Here is an 11,673-nt window from a genome sequence, read left to right as displayed (position 1 = left end):
GGATAGCCTCATAGTGCTGTGCTTAACCCCTTGCGCCACCAAGGAGGCCCCTGCTTCCATTTTAAAAATGAGCATATGGAGCCACAGAGAAGTTACTTCCTTAGACTCACAGAGCTAGGAAGCAGGATTTGTCGCCAGGATTTCCAAGACCTGGATCCTGAGTCTTTTCTTTGGAAGTCAGAGATTTGACTCTGCATCCTGGCCAGGGCCTTGTGGGAAGAGCACCCTCTGCCTGGGTGAAGGGAGAGAGCTCTCCAGACCAGGCCCCTTCTCCAGTCTCCAACGATGCTCCAGGCTCAGGATTCTCATCCAGTTTCCCGGGAGTATTAAGCCTCATCTGACTCTTACATAATTTGTAACTCTGTTCCCACCCCCGCCCTGACGGTTTTTGTAGGTTTATATAAGGCGACTCAGCAAATACACCGCAAGACGCCGGCTCTTTCTTCGGGAAGAACTTAGATGGGCTTCAAATAGGGTCTCACCCATCACCCCTTCCTGGAACCCCCACATGCTGTTTTCCTCCCCGAGGCTTGAGCCAGCCTTTGGGTGTGCCTGCATGGGTTAACACGCACTTACATACACATGCCCACAAGTGTGCCCATGTGTGCAGATGTACACATGCTGCACAAGTCACAGCTGGAGGCACAAACATGCCTCTTAGCACACAGACATCTTCACCGTCCTTTTTCTTCTTTACAGTGAGCAAATCCTGCAAAGCTTCCTCGTGGAGGTTTTCCCTTTTCAGCAAATTGAGGAAACTTAACTCTTGAATCCCCTCCTTTTGGCCCAATCACAATTAGTGGCAGATCCATTTTATTAGAGGAAAGTCCTCAAGATTCAGTCTCCTGGCTGGCGAAAAAACACTAAGCCCATGTTCCTTTTGAAACTCCATTTTTTGGTCATTTGGGGTTTTATGAGACTGCCTGCCACTGTCAGAGCTGCAAGGCCCATGGCATGGCATCCCCCAGGCTCCAGACACCTGTGCTGCATGAAGGTGCAGCATATGCAGGTGGCCCAGATCATCAGAGGCTGCTCCCCCAAGATCAGAGCGAACTGCGAGTTGCACCAAACTATCCACGGGGCATTCTCCACATTGGGTCTTTCATTGCAGACACTTTACAGAGACTCTTAGCCCCTGGCCTGGCCTGTCTAACTGGATAAACCCTCCTAGATCAGGCACTGGGATGGCAGGGTGGGGGTGTCGAGGGTGAGGGGATACGAGGCCTCAGGAGCCAGGAAAGTTATGGATCTTTCCTCATCAGTGTAACCTCTAGCCTCAATGTGTGCACCCATGTGTATATGTCTGCAGACACAGGCACACTCGCGGGCACATGCATGCATGTAAGTGTGTGTTAACCCATGCAGGCACACCCAAAGGCTGCCTCAAGCCTCGGAGAGGAAAACAGCAGGTTTCCCAGAAGGGTAAAGAGTGAGATCCAATGTGTAGATCTCTGCTTTGGTTGGGAAACAAATGCAGAACTAGTGCCCAAGATGTGAAATGCTGTTAGCTTTGCTTTTGTTCCCAAAGCGAAATAAGGTGTCAGCCATCTTCCCTCTTCTGCACTTCCCCTTCTCTGCCACCTATGGCAAAGGAGAGAAGAGAGGGAGAAATCCATCGGCGCCCCTCCTCCCCAAGGCTTCCAAGGACCAAGGTGCCCGGGTGGGGTTGGCATATGGATTAAGACGGTCTGCCTCGGTCACAAAACCCAGCCTTCCCTCCTCCATTACCCCCATCTCTCAGCGTCAGCTCCCCCCACCCCACACTCTCAGCTATCAGAGCCACCCCCTCGTATTTGCCTAGTGTGGAGGTTCTTACTGCTTCAGGACACTGTGCACCCACAGGAGGCTGGGGTTCTGGGCAGCAGAGGACATCTCTTAATGAGAGGCTTCAAATACCCCTGCGCAGCTGCACTAGGAGGACATTTTCTCCATTTTAAATATCCAGGGTAATTTACACCACAAAGCCTTCTCCCAGAGGCCCGGCCTCCCTCTAGGACGCAGCAGCGCGCGCTCCTTACCAGCCCTCCGGAAAAGTAGGGTCAAAACAAGCGCTTCAGGCTTTCTGCCCTAGAACTAATTGTAACTAGATCGAGTCTGTCTTCACCGCCCCCCCCCCCGCAATTAAATCTTATTTGTTCACTGTTTTAATTTCACTATTTTCTCCCTTTTGGACTCAAGTCACTGGTTTTTGTTTCATCCCAGAGAAAAAAATTCAAATGTCACCGTGATTTAATTAATCTCTCAACTGCCTGGCAGGACAAAGAAAAAGGTTCCTTTCCCCTTTGGGGCCACATGCGGCACTGGAGCGCGTCCTCGGGAGCCCACGAACTGGCCCAACGGGGTTCCAGCGCGGCCAGGGGATCAAAGCGCTCGCTGCCAGGACACACGCAGACGTCCTCCTTGGCCCCCCACCACACACACCCCCATCAGAGAGCCAGGGCGAGAAGTCGCCAGAACACCGACGGCTGCAGTTTTATTACAAGATTTCTTTCCAAAGGTAAAATCGGGTCAACAAGCGGGTTCTTCAGCAACGCCCCCCAACACACCTTGTTACTCGCCCCAACCCCACCTACAGACACACACACACAACTCCCTTGCGAGTGACCTCAGTCCCAAGGTACATCCCACAACCACTCCCTCCCTGCCCCGAACTTCTTTTTTTTAAAAAAATTGGGAAGTCCATCCTCTCCCCTCCCAGCACCCCGCAGCGCCCCAGCGCACACCGAGCAGAGCCGGCGAGGAAGTCCCTTCTGGCGCGGCCGCAGCGCCCCGCAGTGTCCCCAGATCCCGGCGCCCCAGGTACTTCGTTGCCGCTTGCGCTGCCCACCTTGAGGGGGTGGCAGGACCCGGGGATGGGACGAGGGTCCTGGTCCCTGCTGCGTCTCCTTCCAGTCGGGCTGGTGAGGGCGGCCGGCGGCGCTCAGTACAGCCCCAGGATGGCGGCTCCCACGTCCTTGGAGGGCCGACGCTCCTGCATCAGAAAGTTGATCATGCTCTCCGACTTGATGAGCAGGTTGCAGCCCAGGAAGAAGACGCCGAAGACCACGGTGAGCGAGAGCACGCAGAGCACCGCGATCTGCGCCACGCGCGACACCCACAGGCTGCGCTCGTCGGGCGTCAGCCCCGCGGGGACCCCGTCGCTGGCGGCCAGCGGCGCGCCCCCCGGGCAGCAGCCCAGCCACGTGCCCAGTCCGTGGCTGCGGTTCCCCAGGGCGGCCCCGCCGCCGCTGCCCAGGCCGCCCGCCGCCTCCAGGCCGCTGTGGTTCAGGAAGGTCGCGTTCATGCCGGCGGGGTGCGCGGGGGTCGGCGCGCGCGGTCCGGGGCGCACAGGAGGCTCGGGCGCCGGAGCTCTCGGGGACGCTCAGTCTACCTGTCAGTGGGGAGAAGAGCAAGGCAGGAGGCTCCCCCGCGCCGGCACCCCCTCGGGCCGCTAGTCTGGGCGCCCGGCGGGAAGCTGCGGGCTGGAGCCGCGAGCAACAGGCGGCGCGGGAGCTGGGAGCGGGGAGCAGCGCGCGGCGGGTGCCGGCTCAGCCGGCTGCGGGCCCCGCCGCCCCTCCCCTAGCAACGGCCCCGCCCCGCCCGCCCCGCTGCCAACTCCTCCCCGCCGGGCCCCGCGTCGCCCCCTGGCACCCCGCGGCGAGCGCTGTCCCCCCCCAGAGCCTCGAGGCTGGAAGGGCTCGGGGATCCCGGCAGCTCCGCCCTCGGGCCGGACGTGCCTGGCGCCCTCGGGGCGACCACGGAATGTTCTGGCTGGAAAATCCGTCCCCCTGAGGCACCCATCTCGGGAGTCGGTGTTCTTAGTGAAATTCTTCCCAAAGCCTGCTGCTACATCTCTCCTGGCCTCTTAATTTAAGTGCGACTAAGTCCCCTTAGACGCCAGAGGAGCAGCCCCGAGCCGCAGGCTGCCTCCCCTTCCCCTGGCGCCGAGCCTGGGGCTGCAGGGCCCCGGCGGCCGCAGCTTCGCTCTCCCCAGCCAGGAGCCGCGCGGGTGAGGACCGCGCTCTGCCGCCCGCGCGCGCCCTCGCCCCATCCCACTCGATTTTCTTTTCTCCATTCAAAAATAACACATTGGATTCGTTTTCCTTTCCTTTTTTCAAAGGATATTATTGCAGACTAGTCAGAAAATAGGCTTAGCAAAATGGGAATAAAGGAAAACCTTCTGTATACTCTTACCACGCCGGGGGTCGATGTCACCCCCTTGGTGCAGAATCTTCTGGACTTTTCCTGTGCGCCTCTCTCTGTGCCAGTGCAGCCAGACTAGGGGCGCGCTCTTGGTGCCTACTGCTTTGTACGTGCTGTTTTGTAACCTTTTGTCATTTAACAGTGTATCACTTGGTAGTGATGAATATTCATCTACAACTGTGGTTTTGAATTGCTTGGAAGACTTGTTAAAACCCGGATTCCTGGGCCCAGCCCAGAGTTTCTGAATCAGGTCTGGGGAGGAGCCCCCGCAAAATGACTTCACCCTGTTCTTGGGGAGCTGAACTTTAAGAACTACTGATCTACCACAACCTCTGTGGTAAAGAAATGGTGTTCACAGGTACAGGCTACAGTTTACTTAACCAAGGTCTTTATTTTAAGATATTTGAGTTGCTTCCTTTCTTTCTTTCTTTCTTTTTTTTTTTTTTTTTTGGCATCAGAGACTATATTACCATAAAGAGCTTTGAAACACAGTCATTGTGCAGACAGTGTAATTTTTAACTTAGATTTTATTTGAAAAAGGACCTGCAGAATACAAAAATTCATCCTACCAAATTGTCCTCCAGAAATGTACCAGCTTAGACTCCAGTCCTGGGGGGAGGGGCCCCCCATCTTGGTTGTTATCATTTTTTTTCAACACATTTGCCTGAGTTTATGGGGTGGGAGATGGTTTAGCATCCTTGTGTTCCTTTGCATTCTTTGTTGTGGGGAAGGAAGGAAGCAAGCATGGAGAGATCTTTGTAAAAGTCCAGGACGCTGTCAGGAAGCTTGGAGTCCAGGGGTGACAGTGGATGGAAAGGGCCCGGTGAACTGGAGTGAGGGGTACAGGATGCCCCCAACATGTGAACATCTAAAAATCACCCCCCCACACACACACACCCCATTAGCAAAACACTGATTCATGGGGGTGAAGCGAAAATAAATTATTGAGCAAATGAAATAATAAAGATTCCAGCAGAACTTCCAGCCCAGGTGCAATGAACACTCCAATGCAGGCATCATCAACAAGTTTGCTTACTTAACAGCTCCTTCCCTGTCAAGATTCATGGCCAGGGCCTCAGCACTGGTGGGGTGGCCAACCAGCTGGTCTGTCTCTCCAAGGCCATCCCCGAATGCCTGCATCTTTCCCCCCTTGCCTTGCCCCCTTGTATGGGGACTTTGCCACAAACGGTTGTGCCTGCTGAAAAATGATGCTATCCATGTAACAGGTATGGAGATAGTTGTGTATAAAGGAACCCTTGGTCTTTAAACCTGTGCTCAGACCTTACGGGGCTACCCAGGTCTGGGACCTCATGCATAAGTAATAAAGCTTCTCTTGACCTCACCATTCCTGAAGTACTGCTTGTTCTTCCTCTGCCTGGGTAAAATGTTAGAATTCATTTCTATAAGGCGGGGGTCTGGGGGGCAGGCCTGGGAGGCTATTACAGTTCTTTCAGAGATGAAGAAACTGATGCACACACACAGAGGAAAGATCGAGAAAAGACCTGGTCAGCCTCCTCAGGCCTGGGAAAGTGACCTAGCCGAGGACATTCAGTTTTCTGGACAGGAACCTCCCTGCCAGTTCTGGTCACCCTCAGTGCCAGAACACAGGAGGATGGTATAACTCTGACCTGGACATCTTGACTTTGCTCTTACCAGCTGGGATTTCTTGAGAGAACTGCTCTGTTGTGGCCTTTGTCCATCTTCCTCCTAAGACCAGCCCTTAACCTCCGAAAGACCCTGGACTTGAGTCCAGACACCTTGGGCTCCAACAAGCTAAGGTCAGGTTGTTCGCTGCACGAAGACTGTGGTCCAAATGAGGGGGCAGGGGAGAGACAGTGGCAATGTTAAGGGAGGCGCCCCTCCACCAAGAGGCTTCCTCTATTAACCACCTATTGTATGCTGAGTATGTTAAATACATTCTCACTTACCATAGTCCTTGGGTTCCACTTCCCCTTGACAGGAGCCAGCAGAAGCTCAGATACTTCACTGACTTCCCCAGGATGCACAGCTATTAAGCATCAGGGCCAGGTTTGAACCAGATCTGCCCTGTTTCAAAGTAATGCTTGGCATTATCCCTGTCTCTCTCTCTTCTATCATCTCTGAGCAGGTTTCTCCGGATACTTGGGAGGGAGAGGAAGAAGTAGTCTATGATCTGAGAGTAGGAAGGGAGAGAGAACTTGGGCTTGTGAAAGTAAACAAAGACCACCCACGTGAGAACAAGCAAAGGCTGTTTATTCAGAGCTTGCTGCAGCGAGGGTGGCAGCCACCATTAATTGACTTTGGCAGAGACTCAAAGGCAGGCAGAGGAGTGGGTGAGCTTTATAGTGAAAAGAAGGGACAGCTTCAGGCACAGCCTGCTAGGAGGCTGGGAAAGTGTAGGTGGGCCGGCCAGAATCCAGGTATCCTCTGTGATTGGTTAGGGAAGCATATCTTATGTTCTGTCTGTCCTCCATTGGAAGTGGGGCCAAAAGTTGGAAGCTGTGTTATTGATCAAGCCCATTGGGGGCAGATCACTACTGGGCTGTGGTTGGCTTTGGGATGTTGCCACAGATCTCAAAGTTCTATTCTGATCTATGGTCTGGCCACTATCTGCACTTTAAGTCTCTCAGACTCCTCCCCAGAGTTCAGTAGTTGGGGGCGCACGTGGCCTGAACCTGGCCGGTCACTCCCTGTCCAGTAAGCCCTCCTCCTGCTCTTCTGGATCCCCTGGTCCCAGCAAATCTGGTTGTTGCTTGGCCTACGTTCTCTCTTAATTCTTATAATAACCCTGAAAAGGAAGTGTATTTGTTATTAATTGCTACATCATTTGTCCCCCAATTTGGCAAATATTAATTATCTCACAGTTTCTGAGGGCCAGCTGAGCTGGGTGGTTCTGGCTCAGGGTTTCTCATGAGGGTGTACCCAAGGAGCTGCCCAGGGCTGTGGTCACCTGGAGGCTTAACTGGGGGTGGAGGAAAGGCATCCCAGATGACCCCCTGAAACAGCTGCTGTCCTGAGGCCTCTGTCCTTGGCCTGTGGACCTTTTTTGAGGCTGCTTGAGTGTCCTCATGACATGGCTGGGTTGTCTCAGGGGCCACTCTTTTTTCATATGATTTATTTATTTATGCATACAAGAACCGGGGTGTAGATCAGAGGCGTCGGGGGGGGGGGTGGTGGTGAGAGGATTCACCAGAGACAGAGTGGGGAGCAGAAACAGGCAGACTGACTAACTGAAATACACTGCTGATGGGAGCAGCGGGCGAGACAGGAGAGGTCTGCTGCACCATATGGGTCAGTTCCCTGGCTGGGGATTGAACTTGTGCTGCAGTGGCTAGGGACAGCTTGATAGCACTGTGTGTTTAACCCCTGTGCCACCAGGGAGACCCAGGGCTACTCTTAAAGAACGTGCTGGAAGGTGAGCAAGAGGTATAAATCACTAGGCCCCATTTGACAGATGAGAAAATGGAGGCTCAGAGAGAAAAATCCTGCCAGAAGTCAAACAGCGCTGGTAGCTGGCATGACCAGAATTTAAGCCCTTTGCTGCTTTATAATCTAGCCCAAGCTCTTCCCAGTACTGTGTGTGTGGGTGGGGTGTAGGGAGGTGCTTCCTTATTAGGGAAAGTCTCCCCCCACCCCAGTCCCCAGGGCTTGGGGAAGAGGGGCACCCCAGGAGCCTAGGAAGGTGCCAGTCACAGGCTTGCCTCCTCCTGTCCTAGAGACAAGGAAGCTGGTGCCTCTGGGCCCAGCTGCCGCCCACACAGGACTATTTTTACCCTCCACCTCGGTGACAAGTCTGCGTCTCCTGGCTCTGGAAAGGCCATCTGGGCAGTCTGGAAGGGCCTCCACCCAAGGCCACCGTTTATGCCCTACTCTCTCTGCAGCTGTTCCCAGAAGGACCTGCAGCTCTCTGGAATGCCTTGGCCATCCTGGGTCATAAGACACCTCCCCACCAAGATTTGGAGATTAATTAAACCTCCCTCATTAGTATCACTTGCTGGGTGGGCCTAGCTGAACTGTTTAAATCTATAGCTATTTTAAATTGTTAACAAGGCTAATAAAGTGCTTTGTGCAATTTTCACAAAGATAAAAATGATTTTATTTGCACACTCAACAGTACATACACACACACACACACACACAGTGTAAATAAATGACCACGGTACAACGATGTACTTCAGGGAGGCCCGAGAGCCCTTCACCATCATTTATTTTCTGAAGTGGTTTTGAACAGCTCCCCCGGGATCCTGTTAACTCCATTCATTTGTTTGGCAAAGTCTTCCCAGAGTGGGCAAAGGTTGCCTTCTGCCCGGTTCCTGTCCAAGTGATCTCACGTTTCACACTGGCAGAGGGGAAGTTAATAATGTTTTACTGCCTCTGGTACAGAATTAAAATAAACACAGATGGCCCTGTTCAGCCTTTGTCCCTTACGAGACTCTGGGGTTCGTGCCTGCTCCCTGCTCAGGTCACCCACACAAGGGGGCGAGCGGACACAGTCCCAGGGTAGAGCAGGCCAAAGTGGACCCGGAGTGGCAGGAGAAATGCTGTCAGTGTATGGACAGTGGGGGCGGGGGCTGGGGCCTGTGTAAGCAGCACCCATTGGAGGCCTGGCACAGGTACTACAGGTCGCGTGGAACTTCAAAACCGACGCCCCCTCCGCTGCCACCTGTCTGACTTGTGTTTTGGAAGTCATCTGTATTTTGGAGATCTGGGGTTTATTTCTGCCTCTGTCCCTCACTGGCTGTGTAGCCTGGGGTAAGTCATCCTCTCTGGTCTACACTGGCTGATTTGTCAATCAAGGGAGCCAGGAGAGATGACTGTCAATCAAACTTTGTTTATGAAAACAGGACGTGTGCTTTCTTCTGCTCTGATCCTCTGGGGTGTAGAAAGCCTGGGGCCAGGATTTGTGCCTGGCCCATCCCTAAGACCCTGCCTCCATTACCCCATCTATAAAATGGTTAACATCTGCGCCTCCAAACTGCTCTCGGGATCAGAGTTCTGGAAGGTCTGCAGCAGAAGCGACGCTGGCCTACACAAGGTTTCTTTACTCCACGATTCCGCGGGTCTTGTGAATTTCTTGGGGGGAAGCTCTTTTTGCTTTGTTTTGTTTTTTACTAACCCACATTTTATGTTGCCACTCTACACCACTCAGCCCAGTTCGGGAAATGCCCTGTAACCTCCCTAAAGCCTCAGTTTCCCTCCCGTTAGAAAAGATATAATGAGGGTACCTGCCTTCTAGAATTGTTGGGAAGGTTAAATAAGGTAATGCCTAGAAACGGGCTTGGCACAGTGCCTGGCACAGAGTAAATGTTCAATAAATGCTGGTAGCTATTATTTATAATAAGGTCCTTCCTTTCCAGCGCTGACATTCTGTGCTTCCAACTGCAGCCTGTAATTAAACTCTAAAGCATCTGGCTTCCCCAGTCGAAAGAACAAGCCTGGAGGAAGGAAAGAGGAAAAGAAAGATCCTCTGGGTTGCCCATGTGTGCACCAGCCTCACTGCCAGTCACAACAGGGGAATGCAGCAGGCCCCCAATGCCTGATGACAAGCCTGGGGGAATTAGAGCTTCCCCATTTAGATTAGACATGGAGGGGAGATCTGAGAGGTGGGGAGGTCAGAGGTAGGAGCTGCGCTGGGTCAGGGTCAAGCAGAAACCACAGCATCCTGCGTGGGTAGGCTGCCCTTGCCTACTGTGCTGGGCCCCTGATCCTGGCCACTTTTAGGTCTGCGTGACATGCTGGGGGACAGGCCAAGTATGCCACAGGAGGATGTTTACATTCACTTGAATGTTAGAAATACCTTTTTCTCTCTCTCCCTTCATACAGGGCAGTTTAACAGCATAGATAAGCTGATTTTAAAAGGCTCAGGCCCCACTTGCTTCAATAATAAATCCAGGAATGTAGCTTATTGCACTGGTTTCCAAACTGTGTTCCTTGTGGAACAGTTGGGTTCCACAGAGATGTTTTGTGAGCTCTGCAAAACTTTCATTTGAATGCCATAGGCACTGAGGCAGATTAAAAGAAAGGGGAAAAAAACTGCAACCATCATCTAAATCCCTAACTGACTTTCTAACAATGAAATGTACATTTGCATTTATAAAATACATTTGGTTAAAATGTCCCTCTAACCTGTTGCTTATATGAGCTCCAGCTTTCTTCCTTCTACAAGTAAACTGTATAAAATCACCGTCCCAAGAAAATGATGATTTCAAACTAGAAAGTTGAGCTTTAAGGAGCCTCACTAAATCACTGTTTGTAAATCATGGCACACTGGCTAAATGTGGCCACAACCTGATTTTGCAGATAGTTGGTTTTTTTTTGTCTCTCTCTCTCTTTTTTTTTTTTTTTTAAGATTTATTTATTTATTTATACAAGCACTGGGTACAGTCAGAAGCGCGGGAGGGTGAGAGAATTCACCAGAGCCAGAGCGGGGAGCAGAGCAGGCAGAAGGACCGAAGTACACTGCTGAGGGGAGCAGCGGGCGGCAGGAGAGGTCTGCGCACCATGTGGGACCCTCCTCTGGTGGCCGGGGAGCAGCCGGGGATCGAACTGGTGTCACAGAGGCTTTGGGCAGCTTGGCAACCCAGCGCTCAACCGCTGCGCCCCCGGGGAGGCCCTGATTTTGCAGAGAGTTTTATCGGAACACAGTGATATGCATTCACTGATGCATTGTCTGTGACTGCTTTTGTGCTACAATGGCAGAACTAAATAATTGCAACAGAGCCCTTATGATCTGCAAAGGCTAGAGTCCCTGTTATCTTGCTCTTCAGAGAAAAGATTTATAATGATGAAAAATTGGACACCAACTAAATGTCCAAGAAAAGGGAATTAATCAAATTATAGCGTGTTCCTTCAGCAAAGCAAATGCAAGGCCACCACTGAAAAATGATAGTCACACAGAGCCTCTCAAGCTCGGAACCACCTGGGGAGTCTTTAAAACTCCCGTAGCCTGAGCCCATACCAGACAAATTCAATATAACATCAATAATTGTTGTTACCCTGGGTGGGGTGTTCTAATGCAGAATTACTGTTGTAGAAAACTACTCGATGACATAGAAATATGACCACTCTCTATTGTCAAGTGAAGAAAAGTAGATTAACAGCAAGGTGCTACGTAACTCCTCTTGGGTAAATTTGGTAAATTTCCACCAGATTCACATCTATGAACAATAGATGTCGAAAAACATTGACAGTGGTCATCTCTGTTGGATGGACTGGGAGAGATTTAATTTTTTTTCTTTTGGATTATCTGTATTTTCCATATGTTCAAAAAAAATAAAAGTACAAAGAAAGATAAAGGAGTCAGCTTTTAGAAGCTGTATATTTTTAACTTGGGGAAAAAATACAGACATGAGCATCTAATCAAATGGCCCCGGGTCATTTGTGTATGCAGCATACCCTGGGGTGCTGCCGTAGCACCCAACATAGGCAAGTCCCAGCCTCGTGAAGAGACCAGGCTCTGGGAGTCAGAGAGGCGCCCCATCCTTGAAGCCTCTGGCTCCTCTGGCATTAAAT

The 11,673-nt window shown here is 51.9% G+C and overlaps 1 protein-coding gene across 1 annotated transcript; it reads right to left on the bottom strand.

Moving 5' to 3' along the window:
* Positions 1 to 2,920: 2,920 nt before the first annotated feature.
* Positions 2,921 to 3,283, bottom strand: RPRML (reprimo like; the record flags this gene model as incomplete). Its single annotated transcript, XM_084237744.1, has 1 exon — positions 2,921 to 3,283. One exon carries the CDS (start codon positions 3,281 to 3,283, stop codon positions 2,921 to 2,923), a length of 363 nt encoding a protein of 120 aa, XP_084093870.1.
* Between the last annotated feature and the right edge of the window lie 8,390 nt (positions 3,284 to 11,673).

This window comes from Talpa europaea, assembly GCF_964194135.1.
Source record: "Talpa europaea genome assembly, chromosome: 7".
In the NCBI taxonomy this organism is placed as follows: Eukaryota; Metazoa; Chordata; class Mammalia; order Eulipotyphla; family Talpidae; genus Talpa; species Talpa europaea.
This window is presented reverse-complemented; position numbering and strand designations above follow the sequence as displayed.